Here is a 27,649-nt window from a genome sequence, read left to right on the forward strand (position 1 = left end):
GGAAAAATCGAGATGCAATTTCTGGTCCATTCGAAGCAAGAACATCGAATGGGGATGAGATCTCGACCACCCAATACTTTTGTAAGACCAGAAAAATCATCATAAGAGCATAAGCATACATTAAAGAAGGTTCTGGAAGGTTTATTTTCAATAATTACAGGACGAAAAGTGGGAGAGGAACTGTACGTAATGCTCCAAAGTTTTGGTTTTACGACGACCATGGCTAAGATAACATCTCCGAGATCGCCGTGGAATCTCCAAAGACTGATCAGATAGAGAATTGTCTGGTAATTGTGTAATTAGCGATCAACCAAATAAAGAATTATTATCAATATACGTTAAAACGTTCGGCGGATCGATTCCGATAACTAGACATAGCGCACATTCTTTCCCATTTTTATCATCATGTTTTCAATTTCTTTCCACGCACGCGAATTTGCTTTCACTACCATTAACGACAATGGATGATTTTATTCACTTCACCTGTTAGTTGTTACATTTCATGCTCACGAAGACACAGTGAAAAGTGGTGCGTACAGTACCGGTCGTCCGGCTATACCACGAGAGCTAATGGTTCTTCTACCACTTAACAGATCTAATGTACGTTCGATTGACTAATATCAAATGGGTGAAGAGCACCCATCACTGGAGATTATAAGGAGATTGTTTACGGGTGACTGACTTTGGAGGGCAATGGAACGTTCTACACCACACATATGTTTCTGACCTACACACACACACACCTATTCAGCTTCATGATCTTAAATTGTCGTTAGAATCGTCTGAGACGAAACATGAATGTCCCGAAGTGATTGACATGCGTCGTGTGTGGCGTGTGTCGAACAAAACGTTCTCTTTTGGCACAGTTTATCGTCGATGACTATTTTTGTTCCTCTTACACGCTACCAATTTTACACAATCCTTACTCGTTTAGTTAAAACAAAAGGAGAAGCTAAAAATCTTCGCAAAAACATATACCCCGGCGCTTAAAATAGGAAAACAATATTAACAGCAAACACAGCAACTCAACGAACGAAATAGAAAACAATTCAAAAGCTAAACAATTATAAGAAAACACCATTTCACGATATCGATGCCCGTTGGTCTAGCTTTGCGACATTACCCATTCGTTTGACTATTCTTTGGCCACGGTTTCTGTGTCTGAGACTGAGTAAATGGAGGGGGGGGGATAATCTCTCGCAACTATGGTTCAGTCTATCGGTGTGGTAGGTTGGTAATTAATCTTAATCTATAAAATCAAGCGACATTCGGAGACCAACTGCGAGAACAGCACGATGCAACACAATATTCAAATCTAACGGCTTAAAACATAACCCCGAAGACACCATTTTTCCCTGTTGCCCGTTATGCGGTGTTGAATTCGGACCCGTTTACGAGATTCCCCCGACTAAAATTGATGAAAATAATTTGCAAAAACCCCGCTAATTGAAATGAAATAAGTTTTGTAGGAGGAAGTAGCAAATATAAATTCTGCTTTCGACGAGCATTTTTACAAACACACACACTAAGATCAGACAAACATGCTCTGGAGAAAGTTGAAATGGAAAGCGTATGCTTTCTTTTCCCCCGGGAAATAGGCTTCTCTGACTGATCCTGCAGCAGTTTTACGCGATAGTAGATTCAGTTTAATTCGACACTTAAATGTTACGATTTTTAACCCCGAGTAATGCTCTGTAGCTGCATCCTGAAACAACTAAACGCTTAGCTTAACGAACTTTGAAATATCCTCCGATCACGCGATCACCGTTTCACACGTGATGATTTGGTACAGTAGAGAGATAAAGGGAGAGAGAGTATTTTTTCCAGACGGGTGCCACCCGAGATTACACACACTCCGGTTCTGCCACGCTCAAACTAATCGAATATGGACCCAATCCAGCCTAACAGTGAGATCCGATACCTTGTGTAATTGAGTTTTCCAACACGATGTGAAATTCGTCCAAAGGCTCCAATATTTGGCGCAGGAATGTTAGCAGGCCCTTCTTCCGCATGAAGCTCTGCTCCTCGTACATCTCGGCCGTCACGCGTGTGTACGCCATCGGCACCAGCATCCGGTGCAGGAGATGTTCCCTGGGAGAGATAAAACACGAAACAAAATTCCACTATTATTTAAAAACCTGATCGAAGACACTTGCGCAAAGCAAAACCAGACCACACACACACACACGCGCGCAATTTCTTTACCTCAAACTTAAACAGATAAACAACTGGAACCGACCATCCTTGCCCAACGTTTGCTTTACGTTATTGATCTCGTCCATCAGGTGACAGTAGCAGTGCCACACGGCCGACAACTCCTGGCGTGCGACCGGAGAGAGAGCAACACCAGCACCGTTGCCACCACCGACGCCACCACCACCAGTGCCGGCCAGATGATGGCTGGTACCTTGCGGTGGAGATTCTGGGCTCGAACCACTGGTCGGTGGCGAACTGGAGGCACCACTACCACCACCACCGCCGCCGCCACCCCGCACCGTCTCGACCGATTCCTCCACCAAGCAAATCTCGAACTGTTCCTTCACCCGTACGAAGTAATCCCAAAGGTAGAAATTGCGACCGAACAGCCGGGACGAACGGAACCCACACAGGAACGCTTGCTCGAGACACTTTACCAGCCCATTCTCACCGCACAGCAGGTTGGTTAGTGAGCTGGCGTCCCGGTCCCGGCTCGGCCGATAGTGCCACTTGACGATGGCGTTCACGCAATCGCCCAGCATGTGCTGTATGTCGGACGGGCGTACCTCCGGCCGCTGTATGCTAGGGCTGCGGGTACGGGGCGGCGTTCGGCACGCCTCCACCAGCTCCTCGCTGTCCACCGTGCGGGGCACAAGCTGGCCGATCAGCAGCCTCTCGATCGAACCGTCGTCTATGCCCCGACCAAGCCATCGGCCACAGGGAAATCTGTAATGTTGTAGCAGATTAAGTTAAATTCAATTTCTTTTCTCCCAAAGCTTTCGATAAGTTCTATACGTACTTGTAAGTGTGACCGGTAACTTCGTTCCGTATAACGACATGCTCTACCAACCATTTCGATGACATGCCCGTATCATCATGCCCGATTCTTAAGGACGTTAGGATGCCGAGCGTTTTGTGCTGCAAATGACAAGCGGCCACATTATTGCAACTCATTTTGAGACGCACAAAATCCAACTATCTTACATGGAACACAAACTCCAGCGAGTGTCGCGGCACGTTGATGATCTGCGTTTCCCCGAGGCTGCCCGATATCGCAATCCAAACGTTCGCCGACGTTGTGGCAGCGCTCGATTTCTTCGACGGGAAGATAACCACCCGGTACGGGAGCTTGGTCGTTGGGTACGTGTTGGTGAAGCAGAAATAGTCTACCGCGTTGAGCGTCAGCAGATGGTACAGGAACTGTTCCACCTCGTCGTCGCACCGCACAAAGGCGGACCGTTTGTACAGCTGGCGCAACAGTGCTGCATCGGACAGTAGCGTGCGCAGATGGCGCGAGAGGACCTTCTTTTCCAGTGCCAACCGTACCCAGGCACGGGCGTACCCGATGTGCGTTTTAATGTCCGTCATGGCAAGGATGTTGCTATAAAACCAATTAAATTCATAAACAGATCCGGCACGTTGAAACTATTCAGTGAACTACTTACCGGATGTCAAACTCTAGCGATTCCGGAAGTGGTCGCAGCTGCTCGGGACCAAGACTCTTACGTTCGCGCGATTTGGACCGACCACGCGTTGGGGAAGGCGGTGGAAGTTGCGGTTCGATGGCTAACGATGAAAGATCTGTGAAAAGCATTAAAAGTGTGTCATACTAATGTCAAGAATAATAATCTTCAAAAAGAAATCATACTGCAACTGAAAATGCAAACAAAATAGCAAATCAGGTAAATCAAGGGAGGAACAAATCAACAGGAAAATCAAACATAAGCACACGCGAAAACAAACAAAGAAAATTATGTTTTACATAAAAAACATATTAAGATAAATATGAAGTGCGCCTCGTGCGAAAAAGTAGTTAGCAACTCGTGTTAAAGTGTAGTGCCAAAGACCCTTGAGTGAGCAACGCTGGAAGGGAAGTGAAATTTAATTTGTTAATTAAATTTTAGTTTCTACAATACTTCCGCCATATTTGATTTTGTTTTATTTAATTAAGAGATATTATGTACAATGGCAGGTAATTTATAGGAATTACAAACCATTTAGATATAGCTTATATGATGTGGTCTCCATTTTTAGAACACGTTCAAATTCTCGGAAGTCGCCAGATTTCCAGGCCGCCAAAGAAATCTATTTTAATGTCCTAACTCATGTTATTTGATTTCTTAACCTCTTAACCATAAGCCACTGAACAATTAATCCATTTTTAGTTAGATACTTTCTAATCCTAGCGATACAGCGAACGGATACAGCCACACAGCCCGCACGCACGGCCCACAGAGCCACAGTGCAAGGGACACACATTACTCACCGCAGTGACTGCGCGTGGCAAACAGGTTAGCTACCGACCCATTACGCATACCGACAAAAGAAGCAACGACATCGGACAACATAAAGTTAGTAAAGCGACCCGGCGACGTTGGTACCGTTTCCGCGGATGATGCTGCGTAGAGCGTGCCGCCGCTACCCGTGACCGTACGGCCCTGCAGCCGGCGTATTTTGTGCGCAATGGAGGTGTGATACTTGAAGCCAGCCGGTGGCGCGATGCCACCGCTTTTCGGTGGCTTCAGTGTGCGGTAGCGCGTTTCCGAGTTGCTGCGTGCTTTTGCTTAATTTCCCATGCAAAATCGGGAGCAAGAAGCGCAGCCAAAAGGAACGAAAAAGAACGTTAAACGAAAGGGAAATTAAAAAAGAAGGAAATTCTATCGAATGGGTTGGTGAGGAAAAGAATCGAATAGATAAATGAACCACACGCAAACATAAGTGAATGTCATGCAAAATGCGCAAAAGAAGCAAAGTTTAATGTAACCACATCATCAACGTACAATCCATCCGCTTCCGCATGACAGTCCACGCTAAGGCTGTATGTGGGAAAGAGAATGTTGCATAGATGAATTTAGGGACAATTTGATACGAATATTTGAGAGATGTAGAGATGGAGGCCGATCGTGGTATCTGTTTAACAATTTTCTCACAGGAACATGGCGGCCACCGCTCGCGCTGAAATGCTGCAAAAGAAACTGACGAACGAATCAGATCGGTTTTTGATTTCACACCTACCTGGGGTGAGATAGCTGTTTTCCATCTGATGTTTTCCCGGGTTTTGACAATCCTTTATCTCCAGATACGCTGCCAGATGCGTCCAGAGGGCCGATTTGCCCTGCTTGCTAATTAACCCGTGGGACCAAACTTTCTCCAGCAGATCGCACAACGAAGCGATCATGGTGTTCTCTTCCACACCCGTTACCGATGCTTCCCCGCTGAGACCGAGCTCGATCGCTTCCGTGCCCATCTTTTCCAGCAGCATTCGCTTTGTCTTGCTCTTGATGTCCTGAGCAAAAGGAGATGTTGAGCACGATTAATTATTTAATACGTATCAAAAGGCTGAAGAGTAGAATAGGCCCACAGGTTGCATGGAACACACTCGCACGCAAGCTGTCGTGGAAGTGCACAGTGGAATGAAAACATGACGAAAATGGACAAAATTATTTAATTTAGTAACTCACAGCAAGTCTACAATACGGCGTCATGCCGTAATACTGGAATTATAAATAAATAACTCACAGCAAGTTGTGCACATAAATTATGTAAAGCATTTTCATTTGGCGTGGAAAATGTTGTTATAGTTTTTATATAATTTTCTACAAATTTCCAGCTAAAATTATGAATAATTAACTATTTAGTTAAAATACACTTAAAAACTTTTTTTACTATAAAAATGAAACAAATATGGATCAGTAATGATTAAAATTATAATTGAGCTTATTAAAACCATTGAACGAGTTAGTAAAAACTGATAAAATGTTTAATGAATACTTAAACAAACTTTCATTACACCTTATAATAACTTTTATTATATTTTTTGGCTAAAGTCTGAATAGATTCCCCCCACTTGCATACAGTTGCGCTCCGTTTAACTTGTGAGCCTAATCTACTCCTTAGCCTATTAAAATAATAATTTAAATGTCCAACAATAACTCACCTTAAGCAGCTTCTCCACGAATGTCCAGTTGGCCTGTGCTAGCAGGGCCGGACTAATTTCAGCACCGGACAGGTTGGCCGAGTTGCGATTCGATTTGTTCCCATCCGCATCCTTGGACAGTCCCGGTAAGTTGGTTGTGCCACCGTCCAGAGATATCTCTTTCACCTTCCACTTTGTGCTGCCATTCTTCACCCGTCGCAAGCTGTTGCCTCTGAAAGTAAGTGAAGAGATGCAACAAAAAACACAGTGCATTAATCGTATCCATAAGAGCTTACACACAGATTGCAAAGTCCCATAATGTATTAATGTACCAAAAGCCAAACAGATCGTGTATTATTAGTTCAAGTGCAACACACAGAAAGTAGAATAAAGTGCTGAAGGAAAAGCGAGATAAAGGGTGTGTTCAAATCACCGAAACAGGTAGAGAAAAAAACGTTGTATTATACAAACCGAGAGTAGCGATAAAATAAAAATCCTTACCTGCACAAATTACAAACACTCTTTTGCTCATTGCCGCGCACTTTGCCTAAAGCGACCAAAATACAGCGAAGAGCTGAGAAAACAAACGACAGTCAACGAAACAGGGAGCTGAGGGCTTGACCTATAGTTCTTCGATATTTTAAAAGCTCGCAAAGGAACAGCTTTAAAGAAACGTACATTTAAGCAGAGAAAATAAAAGCGATGCATCGATTGGTGTTTGTTAATTGGGTAAAAAATAAGGATTTTTATTGCATTTCGTTTCGTTTTCCTTTTCCATCTCGTTGTGTGACCACCGACTTGGGCAGGGTTTTACTGCTGCTTCTAAGAAAGATGGAACGATTCCTGTCGCGGTGTCGCTTTAATAAATTCTACAAAACTAATAAACATAATCACGAATCATACACACACACACACAGTTCATGCAAAACGTATCATATTCATGCAGAACACAGTTCACGCGAAAACGCACGAGAGAGAGAGAGAGGGAACATCACGAACTAATTACAGTTACTAGCTAAGGAGGAGATAGGTTTAACGTATCACCTTTGGTTGTGAACGGTATTGTAATATGCGTGTGCGTAAGGAAGCTCTTGTTTTGCGTGCTTGGTGTTGTCTTTTCGTTGGTTGGTAGGTATTGTTGCACAAGGTAATGGAAGAACATTTAGCATTTACATTGTACACGAAAGAAGTCACGTGTGTAAATTAAAAAAGTTTGAAGAAAAAAAAATATTACAAAGGGAGTTTAAGTTGTTTTTGACCGGTTGGCGATTTTTCTGTGCTTTTGATTAAATTAACTATAAAAAGAAAGGAAAGCTTCGAAAAAAATTGAAATTACTGAAAAAATGCTAGAGATTTTTTTTATGAGGCACACGCATAATGTCTATCTAAAATTTCATATTAAAAATGCATCGTCCATCCGTCCGGTAAGCAATTTTTTTCTAAAATAACAGAATAAAAAATATCCTAGCACAGAACACACGCGTATGCGTGCGTCTCTAGAAGATAACGATGGATATTACAGGGTTTTTAGGCCAGTTCAACATAGTAACACTACATGTCAAACGAAATTTTACGGAATTGAAAGTTTGTTTTCCTATGTTGAAAAGGGTTAACGAGGTTGAATTGCATATAACACGTCGAATTAGCATTTTATGCTGTTGACATGTATAGTTACAATGTTGAACTGTCCTGAGAAACCCTGTAATGCAGAACACAGCAAAAGAAAATTATCGTCGAATCTTAGTTTAGTACGTACACGTACGATTAAAACAAATTTTAAAATTGCTTAACTATCAATTCTAAAACAATGCTAGTTCATTCAGATAAAAAGAAAGAAAAAAAAACAAAACTTACGCGCAAACTAACATATAAAAACATATGCACAGGCTTCAATGGAAAACCATTTTACGTATCTAATATAACTCTTGCAATATCACAACAATTTACACATGAGGACGTTGTTTTGATACCATTTTTTTGTCGGTTGTGTCGTTGGGAAGCTGTTTCGTTTTCTATCGATATGTCGGGAAAGCCTTCATCAAAACCAGTATTTCTTTAAAGAATTGCCATATTGATAGTAAAATAAAAGCATCACACCCTTATCAAATCCGAGAACCGAAACCAAATTGGAAGCAAATTTCGAATAGAAGAAGAAGTATGATAAGAATTCCGTTTCCGTTTGGGGATTTTCACTCGTAGCGTTCCCCATTGATCTGGCAAAATATTCTTTTGATCGCCACGTCAAAGCCGTACACCCAACAGCATCCACACACACACCCACACAAGTCCACAGACCCACATGGACAGAAAAAATAGTAAACAAACCATGCCTCATGAAACCAGCAGCAACTGCTTCCGGAAAGGGAGGAGGAGTTTGACCACGCTTACACACACATACACATATGCTTACGGGCGCGTATGTGCACTATTCGTACCTCGAGACGCATTCTTGGTTGAGGACGGATTTCTCCAGCAGCGGGAAGCTCCGATAGTAGGGTGCACGCTTGTCCAGGATTTCACTCGGTGGCGCAACCTCCATATCGACCGTCTGCAACCGTTTGTCCAGCAGCTTCTGCGTTTGACTCGCTAGTATACATGGTTCATAGTTGGCGGTTCGGATCATGCTTTCGCCACCGTAACGCTTACTGCAAAGACAAAGAAAAAAAAAGTGCAGAAATAGGCAATTAACGTTTCTGTCTAGCTCGACACGAAGGAGTCACGTGGCTAATGGACCGAGTAAAAAGGAAGTTACCGTAAAATTTTTATCCTTGAGTCGAACAGCTTCAAGCTGTACTCCATGTCACCGTTCAAGCTGTCGACCAGCGGACATCCGTTCAGGTCGTCACCCCACGAAAGCATGATCTTGTTGTCGATCAGCGTGGCAAACATTTGGCTCTCGAGAAACCGGGACAGGAACGGACGATGGTGCTGCGGTTGGTCCGACAGAAACGATGCTTTGTCGAAGTTGTGCAACGATTCTCTGTTCGTTAGCCACTCATCTTTGCTCTGTGTGGGGAAACAGAAATTGCGTTAGAATGGAACGACCAGCGGCGTCCTTGATGATTGGCGAGTCTTGTACACCGGAGAGGCATCGAACCGTTAACCTACCTGATTTGGAAGTATAACAAAATGCTCGTACGCGGCAAACATCTGCACGAACCGGTTGAGGAAAATTTCGCGCAACGCATTGTTCAGTCTCAGATCTTCGTAGTACTGTTCGAGGGTGGAGAGCGGTTGCTTCTGCTTGGCACTCGGCATGACCTCGTTCGGTCCACCGCTGTCCACCTCATCCCCACCGCTGCGCCGCACAATATCAACGATCCTTTGCCGTACGTCCGGGCGGGCCGGTACGGCGGTCGGGGGCAGTGGCATGTCGGGCGAGTTCGGCCGGTCCCAGTCGAGCAGATCGTGCAGCGAATGCTTCCGGCGAACGTGCATCCCGGACGGGAGCGTACAGCTCGCCGTCATCATGTCATGGTCCTTGAGGAGATTCTTTGGGCTGAGTATGCTGGGCGGATCGAGCGAACGATCGCGCGGCACCGAGTACTTGTCCAGCACGGCCGTTATTTCCGAGATGAAATCGTGCCGGTGCGGAAAGGAGGGTAGCTCTTCCGGCAGCTGTACCGACTTCTTGTCGATGTCCACGTAGCACAGGTTTGCCTCGCTACCGATACGCACACTGCTATCGCTATCGGCATGCAGCCCCATCACGAACGGGACCGGCGCATCGAGGAAGTGGTGCAGGGAGGCAGGCAGGATGGGGGCGTACACGTGCGGCCACTGGAAGGGGAACAGCAGCGAAGTGATACACTCCGCCACGATCGTGAGCTTTTGATAGTCCGTCGACCGGAGCAACACTTGGCTCTCGAGCAGCACACACGTGAACAGCTGGATGACACACTCGACACCGAGATAGGTAAACAGCAACCGCAGCGGGAAGTCCATGAAGGGCAGTTCGTCTTTCTGGGCCGGACGCTGGAGGATGGTGGCGATCGGAGGTAGGTGTGGTTCTTCCGGCGGTATGTATATTCGTATCGATTTGCCCGGTGGCGGTGTTGACACCTCGTACAGGATATTGTACACGTAGCTTTCCAGGCTCAGCCGGGAACCGGGATGTCGCGGAAGACAACTAGAATAAAAAGAGCATTGTTAAAGTGGTTCAAAATAAAGGTGTGTGGAATTATAGCACAGATTAGGTACAGATAGTGGAGTACGTCGAGTCGAGAAGTACGAAGATAGTCAATTTAAACAAGCTGTCAGCAGCTTTTAAGGGGGTGTCGTGAGAATATCTCATTGAGCTGTGTTAAGCAATAGTGCATTAGGCTGTTTCCAAAGTACGAGTCTGTTATCTTCAATGCTTACATACTGTCTGGCACTTTCAAGTATTACTCATGTAAAAATAACACTCATTTGCGGTAAAAATAAACACCTTGAAAATAAAATTCACGAAGAGAGCCGAAGCAATGATACGTTCTTGAATACGTCATAGCTCAGAATTTTGCACAGGAAGGAACAAACAACAGACACACCTTGCGCTTTTTACGATTACCTCTAGCACACAAATAGAACACATCCGTCTGCTGACCGTTTATTTCTACCCCCAGTGTAATGGATTCTTAGTAGGCGGAACACCTACACCCCCCCCCCAGCACCGATACTTACCGATAGAGATTCTGCAGAAATAGCTCGGCCACGTGTGCGTACGGCACCTGACAGACGAGCGATAGGCTCTTGGCCACGTACAGCTTATCCTTCGTGACGTCGTAGTAGCTGAGCGCGGATGCCGGTGCCTGGGCCGCTATTTTAAAGTGTCTCGGCAGGGAACGGCTAACCGGGCTTTCCTTCACCCGGCGCAACGTTCCCGGCGGTGGTTGCTGCGAGCTGGAAATTTCCGTTATAAACATCGACTGGAGCGTGTGCATGGCGCTGCATATCTGACGGTTGCGAACCTCCTCGTAGAACACCAGGCTGAACCCGTAGCAGCGTTTGCCGTCCTCGCGCGTCGTCGCAAACGCGTGGAACCGTGGCTCGATGTTGTGCTTTTGGGTGCGAAAGCGCAAACCCTGCGGCAGGGACAGCATGCAGATACCGTGCGCATCGAAGGGATTCCACGCGACGTGCTCTGGGTAGTGGGCGAGCGGTTTGCTTTTGTACGCACTGTCTAGCGGCGAGCAATGGAGACTATCGCCTGATGTGGAAAGAAGAAACGAAATGTAAATAAAGTTAGTTTAATAAATGTTATTTTCACTGGCGAGAATTCTCACGCTAAGCATGCAACAGTGAAGTGCCTAGCATCTGACTCGGACCCTGTTTATACGGTGCAAAACGTTGATCATGTGTGAAGGATGATGATGTGTACGTAAGCTACACTAAGTGTATAAAACTCTTCAGCTGGAATTCAGATGGATTGCTCTCGTTTGTTTATGCATTCACCTTTTAAACAGACTCCCATACGCAAGACCTGGAAGCGTTCCACCATTCCATGACCTACGCTTATGTGCACGACCTACTGCTACCCGCTCGAAACGGTAGTTCGTCTTTACTTATTCAACTGCTTTTTCTTCGCCTCTAGGCAAAGGCCAAACAGAGGGCTATTGACCGAGCTCCAGTACCGCTACCATAATGCTGCTATATGCCGTCATGCCGACTCGAAGACGATCCTCCGGAAAGAAAAGTTGTCATTCAAGATGGGTGCGAGTTTGCATGGGGAGAAGAGGCAAGAAGGCAAGACGGGAAAGCCTACTGACACAGCACCCATTCTATGCGGAGACACAATTGCTAGAAAATTGCACCATACCAGAGGCGCATCAACCACACACTGAACCCCCTCCCAATTGAAGATCCGTAAGCAAGTGTTACCGACGGTTGGTTTGGGGAGGTGGCAAAGTGATTAGAATCGCTTAGTGAACATCCCACTCATCCGAACGGCATTATGCTATGGGGAGCCAAGCCGGCACACGTTGTACATCATGAGGTTGGTAAATGGTGAGCTTATGACATGCTTCACTAAAATGAGGCCAACTGTTACAATTTGGCGTAATGATGCTTGTATGCTGGATTGTGGGATAGCAACGATTGCAAAAGATTACGATAGTTTCAGCAAAAAAAAAAGCGTGACGGAATTATGTTTCCCTACCAATCCGAATGGTGTTTTGTAATGTAGTTAAATAGATACAGTTTCTGAAAGACTTTTTGAAATTATATAAAATTTCATAAAATCTTTCAAACTATAATATAAGAATATAAGATATTATACTAGCGACCTAATGACTCGAGTTGTGGACACTCATAATGCTCTAGAATTTGAAACTGATGTCTACATGGAGACTAGCTAACTAAACAAAAGAAGCTTAAGTCAGTTTTTTAACGATTTTTCCATGTTCCTTGGTGTTATTTACTGATTAAGCTTAACTTATCATCTATGTTTTCTTGTAAAGGCCTATGTCTGGTTGAAGGTCCAACAGACACAGTTAATTATGGTTTTGGAACTCAGGAATACGAATCCACTTTCTCCATGAAATAGTGGATCTACAATCGAGCAAAATTAAGAGTATACTTAATTAAGTGCTTTGATGAATCCATTATTCTAGAGTATACTCCAAGGCTGTGTGAGGACTGACTGTCCAACTACGTGGTATCATTAAGTCTAGTAAGCCAGATATGGCAGGCATGACCTAAAAGAGGTCGTTAGGTCAAAGAAGAAGAAGATGCTCCAATGCTCCGGATGAATCCATTATTCCAGAATGTACTCCAATGCTTTGAATCAATTAGTTACTCAGAGGTTTTCCCGAGTAAACTCCGGAACACTCCGTTGCTGGAGAAGTCTCGCCTAAGCGGCCTTTACATGACTGATCGTAGTTCGACGAGGACTTGAGACATCAAGATTATCTCCCAACCTTATCCTCATGAAAGAAAGACCTCGATCGGGAGGTGCTACAGTATTATTATAGAATTAACGAACTTATGTAATCTTATTAATAAATAGCAACTAAAAATTGAAGCTCTCTTTAAGATATCTCTAAAGAGAAGTAAAGGCAAGATATAAAAATTTGAAGATCACAAAAAATGGGCTTTATTATGTTGAGATGTACAAATATTAGGCTGAAGCACTGTGAGTAATAAATCTCACACAAGGGAACATAAAAAGTATAGCCTTATCAAACAATTTGACAAAGACTATGCAGACCAAACATTGATAACCGATAATGTCGACCACTCACACAAACTTGTATTGCGATGATGCTGACCGTAACGTATGTAACTTGTAACACCACTGACGTACATTTTCAACAATCAGCTGATTGCTTATCACAAGAGAAGCAAAACAGTTTCAGTGGGTTTTTTTTTGCTTCAGAAAAACAACATCACATCCTGCATTCGGACGTAATAAAGGTTTCCATGAATAATTCGAAACACATGGGCGCTGATGTGCCGACGGGGAATGGTCGCCCTTAATAAAATTATGATCACACTGCCTCTTTACCACCGCCGGTTATTGTGTCGAACTTTCACCGCCATTCTAAAAAGGGTCGTTTGGTAAAACTCTCTTCGCCACAAATTCGAAATGCAACAGGTCTGTTTAGGCTGCGCTCTGAGCTGGCCCAACCTTCAGGTCTTCCGTAGGCTCTGGCTCTGCTGCCGATATGGGTTGAAGATGATGAAAAAGGCTACCGGATGATTAAATTAGCACCGGCTCATTACGATCGAAAACAATACCTGCCTTCCGCGTCAAATTGTTATGGGAGCTCGAGCTGGGCTACCAAACGATAATGTTTTATGAGCAACCTCATCTTCGAGGGATATGTTGGGGAAGAAAGTGAAGAAAAACTGGCCCTTATACCACGTCGTTTGGAAGTTTGTTTTTCTTCGACGTTCAGTACCGGACAATGTTTGTTTCTATTTCACGATTAATTCGAGTGGGAAACCTCTCGATATGGCTGGTCGTTTTAAAATCGCCCAAATGGTTTCGCTTCCTCCCATCGTGGATTCAACAAAACAATACTGGAGGCAGGCAAGAGCGAAAAGAAGGAAAATGGTAAGAAAAATATACTTCCGATTTCACTTTCGAAGGTGGCCAGTCAAGCGTGGACTATTTTTTCGCCCTAGTCTAACCCTCTCCAACCCATTAGACTCCACCCGGCGGCTGCACACCGTCGGAGTACTGGCTATGTTTTAGTGTAGTATTTTTACTGCAACTACCACATCGTAGTTGGTAGGACGGACGGTTATGGACGAACGCACCTTTGCTGTGGATTCGAATGTACCAAGAGCCACATTTCCGCAAGACACCGACCGCTAAATGCTCGTTTGAACGCCACATTAAAGCAAAATGGTAATTAGTAACTAACACACACATACGACCGATGGGAAAATGGCTAACCATTCCCTTTGCTGCAGAAAACCCTTAGCTATTAGCGATGTCTAGTCAATAATGGGCACACAGCGAGGCATCAACTTCCTCGCACGATACAAAGCGTTGGTTATCATCTTCCATTTTGCATTACAAGGAAGTACCGCTTGCTTGCGTTAGTCCAATGGTTATTAGTTGCTTTCGCGTTAATAAGCTGCTTTTATCGTCTTTCAACAGTGTAATTGTCTTATCTAATGCTACAGGTTAACAAAACATTTCGACAACAAATTTTATCAAGTTAAACCCACATATCTGCATGAGTCACAGATAGCAACTACCTGGTATATGCTCTCGTTTTAGGGTGAATCATCGTCAGGAAAATGATTTCCACCTTTACAAGGCTTATTTATTGCTGACCTCCTAAAAGTCATGGACACCGCCTAAACATTGGTTCTTGGCATGACATGAATCCTTTTGCTCACGCCACTCCGACCATACATGATGGGAGGTAGCTGAACTTTGGTCCCCACGGCCTTGATCAATTTATTAGAGAAAAATGCTACTCATGGCAGAACTGTTTATTGGTGTCTTAAATCGCTAGCAGGAGACCGTCTGGCGCATTAGTTGATTAAACATATTTTGGTGTTAGGTTGACTTGATTGAGGGGACTTTTATATAAATTAGGAATTTTATTAGTAAGGGTCAACTAAAATTTGTAGAATGCTCCTAATCGCTCAAGAGTCAGTGGGTTCTATAGGCGCAGACCGTGGCGTTTTATTTCAAAACAATGAACGTCTCACGAGGTGTACGTAAATTTTTAAAGGAATATAGCCAACCTATAAAAAATACATTATAAAATAATTCATCAACTAAATCAAAAAAAAATACAAGCTGGCGGAAGGAACGATGATTTTTACGTTTACATTCTAGGCCAGGCAGGCGGCTTGGGGACTTGATTACTTCTTATAAAAACCTAATAAATCAAAATCTAATTTACGACTAGCGCTCAATGAGAAGCTCACATGACATTGCTTTAACTTAAACACATTAATCGTGCTTCCTCGTTTCCTCCCTTCAATTTTATTTTTGTATTTCAATGTTGTTTACTGAACTCTGCTTAAGATCACACAACAGGGAGACTACGATCAATCTAGGAGAAGGGAAAGATAAATGCAGTTCTTGGGCATTTGGTTGTTTGTGTTTTAATTTCCGTCAACTTGATTAATAAGTCTTTCAAACTTAGACATGTTTGTCAAAAGAAAGACGGTAACAAGAATAAACGTAAAATAAACAATATACACATCTTCTTCAAGATTGATCATGTTTTTTAGCTTTAAAGAGTAAGTTATCTACGATATAATAAATATTATTGATAAAATATTCCTCTCACAACCTTATGCAAATAAGCAAAAGCAATAATAAAAGCAATAAGAAAGGAAACTGGAAAGTAAATTTAAAAAAAAAAACAGATGTATCAATTAAAATTAAGCAAAAATCCAAGAAATCTAATTTAAAAAATCACATTTAATCAAAATTCTTCTTCTTCTTCTGTGGCACTACAACCTCGAGAGGTCTCGGCCTGCCATTTCTGGTTTTCTGTGACTTAATTTTACCCGTAGAAAAGTAGTCAGCCTTTCGTACGAGGAGGCGGTCTGGATGGGATTTGAACCCCGGCCCTGCCGTGTGAAGACCGGCGCCGCTGTCGCCTCGGCCACCAGACCGCCCAATTAATCAAAATTAGTTAAATAAAAATATGGAAAAAACGCCTGCTAATTGGAACAAATAAACCAAAAAGTAAAATAACAAAATTAAACTCCATAAAAATCTTATTAATAAAATAAATTAAATAAAATAACAGAAAAACGAGAAAAATAGCAAGTTGAACTGAATAGTGAACTATAAGACATCATATGACACATGAGAGAAGGAGGTACTATAGTAGAAGAAGAGAGTTATTGCTTGTTTCTAGCTCTGCGAACCAAAACGAATGTTTGCAAATTTTTCAATCGAAAACACACACACACAAATACGACACTTACAGCACTGCAAACCTCTAAACTAGTCGCAGAATATGGCATAGAAACAGTGCAAAAGTGGAAAGCCTCAGAAAGGCCATCGGAGAACCTGCTCCGGCACGGTCACGTACTGGCGAAATCAAACACCATAAATCGCACCTGCTATTGCTCTGTAGTTGGCCAACGCTCCTTTCCACTCAGTGCCTCACGAACGATGCTGTCATCAATAGCGTGTAAGTGGTTGGAAATTGAAAACAGAAAAAAACTGTCCCAAAAAGTAAAGCTTTACCAAGGGAAAGATAATTTAATGAGACAGAGGGAGCAAATAAATATTTATTCACCTCTAGAAACCGCATCAATATGAATATAGTTAAATGCTCTTGAAGACGCTTCCAATGTGCAAACGGGAAAGAATTGAATAAATATCATCTGAAGCACCTATCCATCCCTGTCTGTCTATCTGTGTTAACGTATTCCGGATATAAGATTTGGGGGGAGAAGTTTTTATTTTATTTTGTTTGCTCCGTCACTTTTCCAATCGCTCGCGTTCGCATCATGAACGTTCCAATGCGCATCGGGAGCAGACATGTGAATTTTCTTTCCATAAAAAGTCGGTCACACTACCGACGTCACGCGGCGCGCAAAGATGATCATATGGGAATTGGGTGAAAAAAGCGCAGCACATTTTCACACGAAACGAAAAAATAACCCCCAAAGGCGTAAAACGATTGTCACGTGATTTTCACGTGGGAGATTTCCTTCTCATGCTTTAAATGATGGCTTTGGAAAATTTGAAGAAATGGATTATAATCATTTTTTTCTTAATTTCGCGATATTGAAGGAAAAAGGGAGCTTTTACACCTGTCACGCCATTTGATACCGGATAATCAGCTAAATAAACTGTCCATATCGAATGCACTGGAGATCGACTGCGGAAGTTCATTAGCTTCAACTTTCTCTTGGTGCAAAGAAACCGTACCGAGACGAAGACGAGATTCATTGCGCGCTACTGCAAATTGAAAAAAGACCTTCCCTACCTAAAAAAACTGTTCACCCCTGGCCAAGACATATAGCTAGAGATAGATATGAGGAAAAAGCTCCTTTTTAATTCAACTGCACATACGTGCTCATTACATAAATTAATGTCTCTTTGTGTTTAAAAAAAAGATCTCCTAAAATTCAGCCACGATTTAGCGGCAATGGTAAGCTCCTGCTACATCTCAGGCTTTTCCTTCCCATAGCGATCCTCTGCACAAAGACAATAAATAATCACACAACCGGTGGGGCCTTGCAAAACGGCCTCAAGCTAAAAAAAACGACCCTTCGTTCCTGTTTTGTTGTATGGGAAATCTGCATAGGGCACGTGAACCTAAAAGCACGCGTAAGAAATTGGCGTGGAATTCAAAGTCCAAGCTTCGAACCATTTACAGTGCTTAACCGATGGAACGAACGGTTGTCTCTCGCATACACGGAGCTTGCGGCTTGTTAAAATTGCGACCAGGTACCTGACCCCCAACATCGCCCAAGTGCATTTGCCCCTCTCAAAGAGATGCATCAAGACGAGTCACAAACTCGAGTCGTGTGTACTGACCACCGGCGGAGTGAAAATAATGGTTAAATTCACTCTACACTGCACAACTCGCCAATTTACAGACAAGTGCAAATGCACTTACAGACACACACACAACAGACACCCAATACGAACCGAGTAGGGGGTGCATTTGTGCACGGTACAAACGGTGGTGTCCAGTAGGGAAAAAAATACCTCCCTCCCTGCCATACGATCGTGGCTTCAGTTCAGTGAAAGTTGGCAATAGAGCAGAAGAGGTGACCGATGAAGGTAAAAGTGAAATCGAAACTTCAAATGCCAAAGTCATTGTTTGGTCAACGCGAATGCCAGAGCTGAGCTGTGGATGAGATGGGCTCAAATATTTTTCAAGGTCGTTACCGTAAATACTTTTTTCCAGGGCTGAACTTTGGAACATTATCAAGGGAAAGATGGCTTGGGTTTTTGCCGACCAGGTACGATGGCATGCGCAGTAGTAGTTCCTACCCCGACTGTACCCAGGTGTTGTTGGGGGAGGATTTAAATAGCTGCCAGGGATGTGAATGCGTTAACGCATTTTAATATTTGCTATGGGTACGTTATCTTCAGCTTAAGCTTTTGTATAAGTATTTTCGCAAGTATTTTAAAGTTGAGAAAAAATATAATGACTATCTGGGAATTATGCGAAATCCTCAAGAAAAAATTGGATATTTTTCGTTATAAATTATGTTATAGCACAGTTGGACACAAAATTGGATAAACGAATTCGTATGAACACCGTCAATGATGGGTATCTGAGTAAATTTTGAAGTAAATTCCGGAGCTACTGATCAATTCATTGCTACATTGTACCTCCGGGAGATACATTGCTCAGGAGTAACTTCGCAACAATTAATGAATAGAACTCTGTACAACCGATTCCAACTCCGTCAATGAAGTAACGGATTCAAATCCGAGAACAAACTCTAAAGTATACTCAGGTGCTTCAGATTAACCCACCAATCTCCTGTGATCATATCTGTGATGCTCCGGAATAACTCCGGATATTCAAATTGCTCCACAAAGATCCAGAACAATCCGCTGCCACTTGGACCTCGCACAACAGTTCTGCAGCAGGTCTTGTAATTGTAGAGCCCGGTTCTGTCGAGTTAGCTACAATAACTAGAAATTTTTGAAACATTTCTGGAATTTATCTGCTTGGCCCAATGACCTCATTGGTCATATACCTGCCATTTCTGGCTTACTAGACTTATTTCTACCACGTAGTTGGATAGTCAGTCATCACTACGAGGGATTGGAATCCCGGCCTTGCCGTATGTAGACCGGCGCCGTTGCCGCCTCTACCAAGGGGCCGCTCAAAATTTTAGGACGCTGGTCTCAAGACGATGTGGGCAATTTACTGGAAGAACTGAACTTCGTCGTACTTTCTCTGCTAAAGATAATGTATAAAACCCACAGTTAGAACAGGACAGAAAGATTAAGACATTCAATCAAATTTTTGAAACAAAAATTGAACATAAATATTTCGTCTAGCTGCAGACAGAGTTGAGATAAGTGGGGTCTTATGACACATGTGCTTGTTATACAATCGACACCTTCGATAATTCAATAATCCTCCACCGATAACACGTCCAACATGGGCCGAACGAGGTTCATCAATCAGCGTGACTCTTCGTTAGCTGGACGATACCCGATTGAATACTCATAAAACCACATCGTTATAGGCAACATAGCTGCGATACATTCCATTCCATCGACACAACTGCCCTTTTCTGTGACGTATTCGGTGCTGTCTCGATGCAATGGAGACGAAAGGTAATTCCCTCGCGTACCATCTGCAAGATGTTCGATTTCTCAAGATTTTTCAACACTCAGACACGCATCCATCACCCAATCCCCGTGCTGGACGGATCGTAACACATCTTACATCAACCGTTTGCTGCCCCACAGCAAAGACCGAAAACTGTTCAATTTTTATGAGCATCCAACACGCTGGTTGAAATTTGTACCCCAATAACATTGCTCCATACGGCCCCGAATCGGCTTTGCCACTAGATGTGCATGGATGTGCAATCCGTCCACGGTTTCGCCTTGACTGTGAGCCGTTGCTGCGAGGAGGACAAATCCAGGCAGGCCAGTTTGCTGAGAAAAGATGCGTTCCTGCGCAACTTCGCACTGGTTCTAGTGTTGATGTGCGTTGTTACTTAACGACCCAAGTCTTAAGTAACAAGCGCCCTCAGTACAGGTCTCTGTGGTCTCTGCGAGTGAGATTATTTTGGGATTTCCCATCCGCAGTGTACACAAACATCCGCGAACAACCGAACGAGCAAGCATTCCTGTGAAGTAAAACGATAAATTGCCAATGGTGCGCGCCTCCCGTTGATGCTCCCCACGGGGGCAGAAATCTGGCAGGTCCTCACCGGACGAAACGCTGAATAATGTATGCGTTGGACGGTCAGTTGCGTAACGCACGTTCGCCTCATCCGGAAGCGATGTAGAGCAAATGTAAACAACTGCCGCGAGAGGTTTGTGTGCCTGTTCTATGCGGAGTTCCTAGCCAATTTCCCGACGGAGATATATGTAGCTGGTCAACGAAATGGCCAAGGGTAAAGGATTTATGCGAGGGCTAGGATCGGACTTCATCAGTGAAGTTGGGCTTAACATGGGTAAAAGAGGTTCCCTAACTCCTCAATCCATTTTTGATTACCACGAGTACTGTAATAAAATCCTAATTTGCCAACCTCAAGAGTATTGCGATTTTTGTCTTAGAAACTTCATTCATTCTATTCCGCTCACTGAAGCGTATCAAGAACAAGCAAACAAACGGGCAAACATATTTTGAAACAGCAAACCAACAATTCCCTGTCTGCCAACAGACTACTTCACCGTGTCACAAATCAACTACCCGTCTGGGACGATTTATCAAAACTTTTTGCCCACCACAAACACACAACTTCCCTGGTGTCTTTCCAACCAAGATTTCAAAAAGTTGCACTTTATCGCTCGAAAAAAAAAAAAACAATTGCAAACCCACAGTGTCCCGCTAAAGTTCCACTCTCCATGGACCCTTTTCCGAACACGTAAGCGTCACTTTCCTCACCAGAACAGGCGGTGAATGGAAAATCGATACTTGGCAGGCCAGGCTTTCTGCGTTCCTCCTCCGGAAGCATGAGCCTGGAGAGAGTGTCTGGAAGTCAGCGCTAGTTCCCGCTAGTACAATGTCCCGTCATCGTCGTGGTTGAGCCAGCTAGACGGACAGATTGGGCGCCATTTGGTCTGATTTCTTCGCCCACAAACGTCAGCACACAGTTCGTGCGTTGGTTTCGCGACGTCCGATAGACAGTAAACGGTCTTTGTGGTGACTTTCTTGCTGGATATTAATCCTTATCCTTGTAGCGAGATTGTCTAATAATTGTCGCTTTACCGTGACTTCTGGGCTTGGATTGTAAACGTGCGGAGCTAACTTCATTCATTAGAAAATGTGAAACGTCACCGTTGTGACTAATATAAATGGTTAGCGTTTAACCAACGATAAAAGAGTTAGCCGAGGAGGGCAGGGAATCACAAAGTTTGTTTATTTTTTGATAACACTATTGGTAGTTAGTTAATGAAGCCATTGAACTCTAATGCCTCTAATGTCCCACACAGTACGGAGCGATTCAGTAAATAAAGCGCTGGTATAAAGATTACCGACCTCTGATAAACCATCATTAATGTCTGTACAAAATATGACACTAAAAGCCAAGTCAGACGGACGATGATGATGATGGTTCACTATCTTTCCGCCGTCACGTCAAAGTGATATGTTTGTGTCGTTTATATCTACATTATTAATGTCAAAATATGTCCATCCACTAACTGATTTGTCGAAGTGTTTGCAGTCCTGCTATTAACGCTCACAACATTCTGCAATGTTTGTAGCCGTCCCGAGAGCTCACACATCAATACAGCATTTATGTCACATCACTTGCGGAGTGAGTCATCGTGGCTTCGGAGTACAAAACTCGCGTGCCATCGATTTCACTTTTGGGGTCGGCGAAAGCGTGATAACGAACGATACTGTCAAGCAGTGACGAATTGAAAAGAAAACGAAATTGTACGAGGATGTGACCACGGTTTAGTGTAAGATTTAAAATTTAAACATTTGAATTGAATTGAAAAAAAATTGACAGATATAAAAAATACGCAATTTTGATTTTGCGCACAGTTTATTCCTAGGGTAAGAGGGGACTCCAAGATTATTTTAATAATTTCTACCTCTTCCTTTAATTTTTAGTTCTAGCATGCATTCCGATATATATTTTATCTTGTATCTTTTTTTTATTGTCTGTCTGGTTCGGTCGCTTATCCTCCTGAATATACTGCTTAATTAAGGATACTTCCTGATGTTTAGGCAAGATAATTCTACCAAAATTTCAAAGATTTAGACCAGACTTCCCACTTTTCTCCACGAAAAACAACACCCTTGGCGATTCATCTACCTTTAGAATTGTTCTCCAAAATTATAAGAAGTTACCAGCATTCTCCCTAGCAAGTTTAAGATGTTAAATTTATTCTATGCTCCATAATATTTGAATTTCAATGACCTTTAATGGATATGCCCAAATTGTTAGCACTAACTTGCTACAAAAAGAATTCTTGGTTCTTGTTGTCCGATCGAACACAGCTCCAAACTTTATTTGTATAAGAAAGATTATTCCCAACGATTTACTAGCGATGATCCAATGTAATTGCTAGCTTTGGACATTACTTACTACAAGTTCGCGAACCAAAAGATGTCTAATTTTTCTTCAAATGTTTTTTTTAAGTTTTTAAATGACGCATCTTTTTTGTATTCTTGAAGGAATCTTAAAAATGGAAGAAGTGGGCCGATCTATTCTGTCAATCACTGTATTTAATAATAAATAATAGTAACACACCCACAGCACACCTTTGAGAATGCTGAATCAAAAAACAAAAATGCAAATAGCCAATTGAATTCCGTCCATCGATTCTGATGATACAAAAGCACTGCATTGCACAGCACTTTAGAAAAAAAGGTGCAACGTTAACGTCTCCTTTTCGAGGCATATTCGTTGCGATATCGTTTGAAATGAAGAAGAAGAAAAAAAACTAACACTCAGCATAATTGAAAAAAAAAGCCGTTGGTCTCCCCCTTTCCTTGCAGGTGTTCCCAACCTGGACTGGGGTGCCAACAACATCACGTCGGCGAATCTAAATGCCAAACCCCACCGGCAGACAGTTACATTGCAGGCGTCATGTAACAGAGTTGGTAGAAAAATGGCAGCATTTGTTTTTGAGCTTTTTTTTCTTGTTATTCCAATTTTGTTTGGTTTTCAACCGCATGACAGAAAGAAAAGCAAAACATTTGCTTCATGTTTTCTTGTACTGTTGCCAACACAGGGTTTGACTCTCGTTTGTACATGAGTTGTAATAAAAATTAAAAAGTTATTTACATCACAGATAACTCCACATGCGTTATCATAAGATTTTGATATGTTTTCCGATAATATCTGATATCCGTCTGTACGTCCATTGTTTGATATTCAAAATAAGACTTCCAAGTGGAGCTACGTAACACTTCCCACACATGTCACACTTTTTCAAGACGCATTGTACCACCCTTACCAGTCGCCTCCAACGGACCGATTCGCTCGCCAAGCACCGTAACCAACGGCATTATTTCAGCATCTCACACGAGTTCAATAGCCGCACACCGCAAGCACGACATACATGTCTCGAGAGCTCATTTGAAAAATTAGCTTCAAACTTAAAGGCATCTGTGAGATGGGGAGACCGTAGCCAACGGCCATCCAAGTCCGGACCCGTTTTACCAAGTTCTGCCACGCACGCCGAATAAGTATGGGGGGGCCACATTCTTGAGGTCATTTGTGCTCTGCTCACACTGTTGGTCAATCGGTGCGCACCGTGGTTCCCATACCATTAGCAGCCGCCGCCAAGTGCTTTTTTATTAAATCTCCTGCCTAAGGAAGGGGTGTCTTGCGTACGTCAGTGTACATTTGCTACGGCTAACCCGCAGTAACACTTGGGGCTTTAATATTAAACAGCAATGGCAGATTACTGACGTACTGCGCAATGTGGGATATTCAATATTATGTGCACATCGGATTCATGCTTTTGAGAAGCTTTTCCAATTAAAAAACATTTCTTATTTAATACCGCTTATTCCAAAATTGATATAGTTTAAATGAGCTACAAAATAAACTTAGATTTTCATTTAAAAGACACCCCAACAATATTCCTCCCCAACATAAATTCGGCCCTTTTTCCATTAGCAGTAAAGAAGAGATATTCAAAACAAAAACCTTCCCTGCCACACTTCGAACAAGCACGTGACAAATTCCGGAAGCCACGGTAAGAAATGATAGCGAAACATTCATTTCCCTTGGTTGGAAAAAAAGGCAACACAAAACACTCATCCCCTATCATATCACGTCGTATGTGGGGATTGTTGTTGCTACTATCACCCTCTGTTTACCTCGAAAGCGCAGCGATAAAAGCAATGAATTAGCATTTTAATGTAGCGCGCATGGGTCAAAATCGGCTCGCGTCCGGGCTGCTCCTTCCGAGCAGCTCGGTCTAAAATTGCGTGCCCTTAAAATCGCTTACCAACAGGCAAGCAGTGCAATGCACTTACGGAAGTGGCGAAGCAACTGTGCATCCACTTCAATTGATATAATTTGTGTAAAACTTCCTGCTGCTGTGGCTGTGCTCACTGTGGATATACACGTTGGCTGCTCCTTGCGGTCTGGAGACTGGCATCAAGAACGTCACTACTACTTCTCACGCCACGCTTATGCAGGCTTGTGATGTTTGCATTACAAAACATTCTGCTTCAGGGGTGCAACGGGACAGTCAATTGATATTAATTGACAACAATTGATATCGTCCGGGACGTAGAATGCTGGAGTCTACCATAATGGTAAACTTCGGTTATGCCGAGGAAGTCGTATGAAAATACACGCTACAAATAGCCCTCGAAACATTGATGGAACTCTTAAGCTGATTAGTGGTTATATTAACACAAAATGGATTTCATGGACATTCATTCAAGTTATTTCATTCGTGGACATTTTGCTGATTATTAGCTTATATAGTTTAATCATATCAAAACCATAATTTTATAGCCGAAAATGTAACTAATCTGCAATGTTTTAAACTTAACCATAAATCTTACCTGCAAACAGATCTGGCTCAAGCCCAGAATCCAAATCCAGCCCGCAGATGACGAAATAGTCTGCGAAGCGTGTAAATTGCTGCTGCACGCTATCGTTCTGGCCTAACCGTTGGCCACCGGGGCCAGGAGATTCGGTAAGATTTCGGACCGAGTCCGTCGACGATCCGCCATTATTTGTTCCAGCTTCGGACGTTACATTCCGACCGCCACCTCCGTCAGCCATACCACCGTGGCCGTTTGTTTTATCACACATTTTGTAACCACACAGAGAGGAATTGCTACACAAACTGGAAGAAAATTATGTTAATAACATAAAAGAGATTTTTGGGGCCGGACGGCGAAGGTTATGACGCGGATTTTTTAGCCACAAATCAAAACATCACCAACACATATTCAAACATTCATTCACACAAGCATATTTTCATCGAAGCGATACGATGAATAACTTTTGCTTGATAAATTCCACCTCCTCCTTGGTATGTCAAAAACGCCACGCAATTAATTGGCATAATTTCGCTGATCTTGCCAATCTCTCTTTCGTGCGCTCCCTCTCTCTCTCTCTCTCTCTTTCTCTCTTCGCTCTCTTACTGTTACACGTTGTGAACCCACGCGCGCATAATCGTTGACCGATTTGCGTCGCTGTTGGTAAACACATCGTGGCATGGCCAAAAGGGCACTTTCCGCGCAGAATCGCGGCAAGCCAAAGGGATACAAAGCAGAGGTGCGAGAATGCAACATTCAAACTGGCTATATAAAAATAACAACAAGCGGGGTCTAAGCAAACGACGCACGCACCACCATTCGTAAGAACGAATGTATACAATCGCCTGACCTTCCCGCTGCTTGTTCAACCAAAACAGAAGCCGTCCATCTTTTCCGCCACCGGTTGTTGCTTTTGTTTCATTGTTTGCTTTATTATCAGCATGCCGTATGCTCGGCCCACTTGAAGGTATGATGTGAATTTTCCTGCCAAGTGCAATTCGTTTTAACCCTTCCGATACGCCTGCACGTGTCTGCTGAACGGCGGCGGTCACCTAAAAGGATAACGATAAGCCAATGAGAAGTGGGGTTTGCTGTCCGCTGCTGTGCAATGGCCAATATAGGAATAGAATTGTTTACACGGGAATAGCGCGCGCGCGCGCAGACGTGTTTACAACCGTGCTCAGGACGACCGTGGCCCCAAACTTGCAAAATGTCCCCCACCGTAGGACAGGCGCGGTGAACTGGTGGGGGGAGTGAGAGCTGGCTAGTGTAGCAACGAAGCTTTCACCCCCGGCTGTGCGTTGTGCCCGTTGTGCCAGGAAGTGAAAGGTCGGGGTCTTACGTATTCCCACCATTAGATTGCACCTCCTGGGCGACGAACCAATTACAAAAGGGAGTAACGATTCCAATATCTTCTTGATGCCACCAGCAATCCGCCCAGCAGCACGGGAACGAATTGATTCTACGACGCTTTCTAACATTCTTCTTCTTGCTGCTTCTTGTTGCTCCGCAGCATCTTCTTTGCCGTTTGGCCTTCACCCTTGGAGCTTGGAGCGTGAAGAGAGAAAGACGGAGAGACACACCGAGAGCAAATACCAATCGTTACCAACGCACACACGCGCACTCGAATACACACACTCGCTTTTGAACACAATTCTCACGGAACAGGCTCTTTTCTATCTACGCCACAAAACTTGAGGCCACACGGAGAGCGTAGGATTTTTTTGTTGTTGCTTCTTGTATTAAAAATTACACATCACACTTACTTTTTAGGGCACGGATTTTTTAAGACGAAGATTAACACGAACGATTGAGGATTTCTTCAAAAATACAGACACGAACACACACTCACACAACGCTGGTGCTTGAGGCTATCAACTGATCTAAGGGCAAAACCCCAAGGCTCTCAGGGCTAATGACTTTTTTCATGGGCCGTCGAAAAAAAGCATCACAGCATGAGTGTAGCAACGGCAAATCACGGCAGGCTACGGTCGATTGAGAGATGCTTGCTGCAGGACGCTGCCACTGCATCCATTTTCTACCGTTGAACAATTTTCACGCTGAACGGCCCACGAATTGTAGCATGATGAGTCGGGCCCGAATTTTCCGATTCAGTTAAGCACACACAAATAGCAGCACAGGTTGTAGAGGATTCGGAGGATGCCTTCAATTGCAGAGCTCCATCAGTGAACTTTCCTCGGACGTTGCTCACGCACGCAACCCACTCGCGTTGAAAGACAAAGAAAAACAAACTGAAAAAATAAATACACGGCCCCGATTGACTGCGACCCGAACGGAAAGCAGTGGTGGTGCGTTTACTGTGCAGGGTTTAGTACTGTCATGCAGCGGTGGTGGGATACCTTTTCTTAGTCAACCGAGCAACGGTCAAACAGAAATGGATTAATTTTGGGTTTTATGTAATTCATGTTGGTGATAAATCTTGTTA

The 27,649-nt window shown here is 43.4% G+C and overlaps 1 protein-coding gene across 3 annotated transcripts; it reads right to left on the reverse strand.

The window, feature by feature from the left end:
- Nucleotides 1–440: 440 nt before the first annotated feature.
- Nucleotides 441–27,461, reverse strand: LOC118504163 (DENN domain-containing protein 5B). Of its 3 annotated transcripts, none has more exons than XM_036038296.1 (14): nt 26,970–27,461; nt 25,222–25,508; nt 10,775–11,300; nt 9,221–10,241; nt 8,865–9,118; nt 8,548–8,757; nt 6,134–6,344; nt 5,212–5,482; nt 4,463–4,759; nt 3,642–3,777; nt 3,181–3,577; nt 2,996–3,114; nt 2,206–2,922; nt 441–2,091 (listed from the first exon to the last, which is right to left on the reverse strand). In XM_036038296.1, the coding sequence occupies exons 2-14, from the start codon at nt 25,472–25,474 to the stop codon at nt 1,902–1,904; spliced, it is 4,602 nt and encodes a 1,533-aa protein (XP_035894189.1). In that variant the 5' UTR covers nt 25,475–25,508; nt 26,970–27,461; the 3' UTR covers nt 441–1,901. The 3 variants fall into 3 exon arrangements, with proteins under 3 accessions (XP_035894189.1, XP_035894190.1, XP_035894191.1); XM_036038297.1 differs by lacking the exon at nt 4,463–4,759 and adding an exon at nt 4,977–5,012 and having other exon boundaries at nt 26,970–27,460; XM_036038298.1 differs by lacking the exon at nt 4,463–4,759 and having other exon boundaries at nt 26,970–27,460.
- Between the last annotated feature and the right edge of the window lie 188 nt (nt 27,462–27,649).

Source organism: Anopheles stephensi, chromosome 2 (genome assembly GCF_013141755.1).
Source record: "Anopheles stephensi strain Indian chromosome 2, UCI_ANSTEP_V1.0, whole genome shotgun sequence".
NCBI lineage: Eukaryota > Metazoa > Arthropoda > Insecta > Diptera > Culicidae > Anopheles > Anopheles stephensi.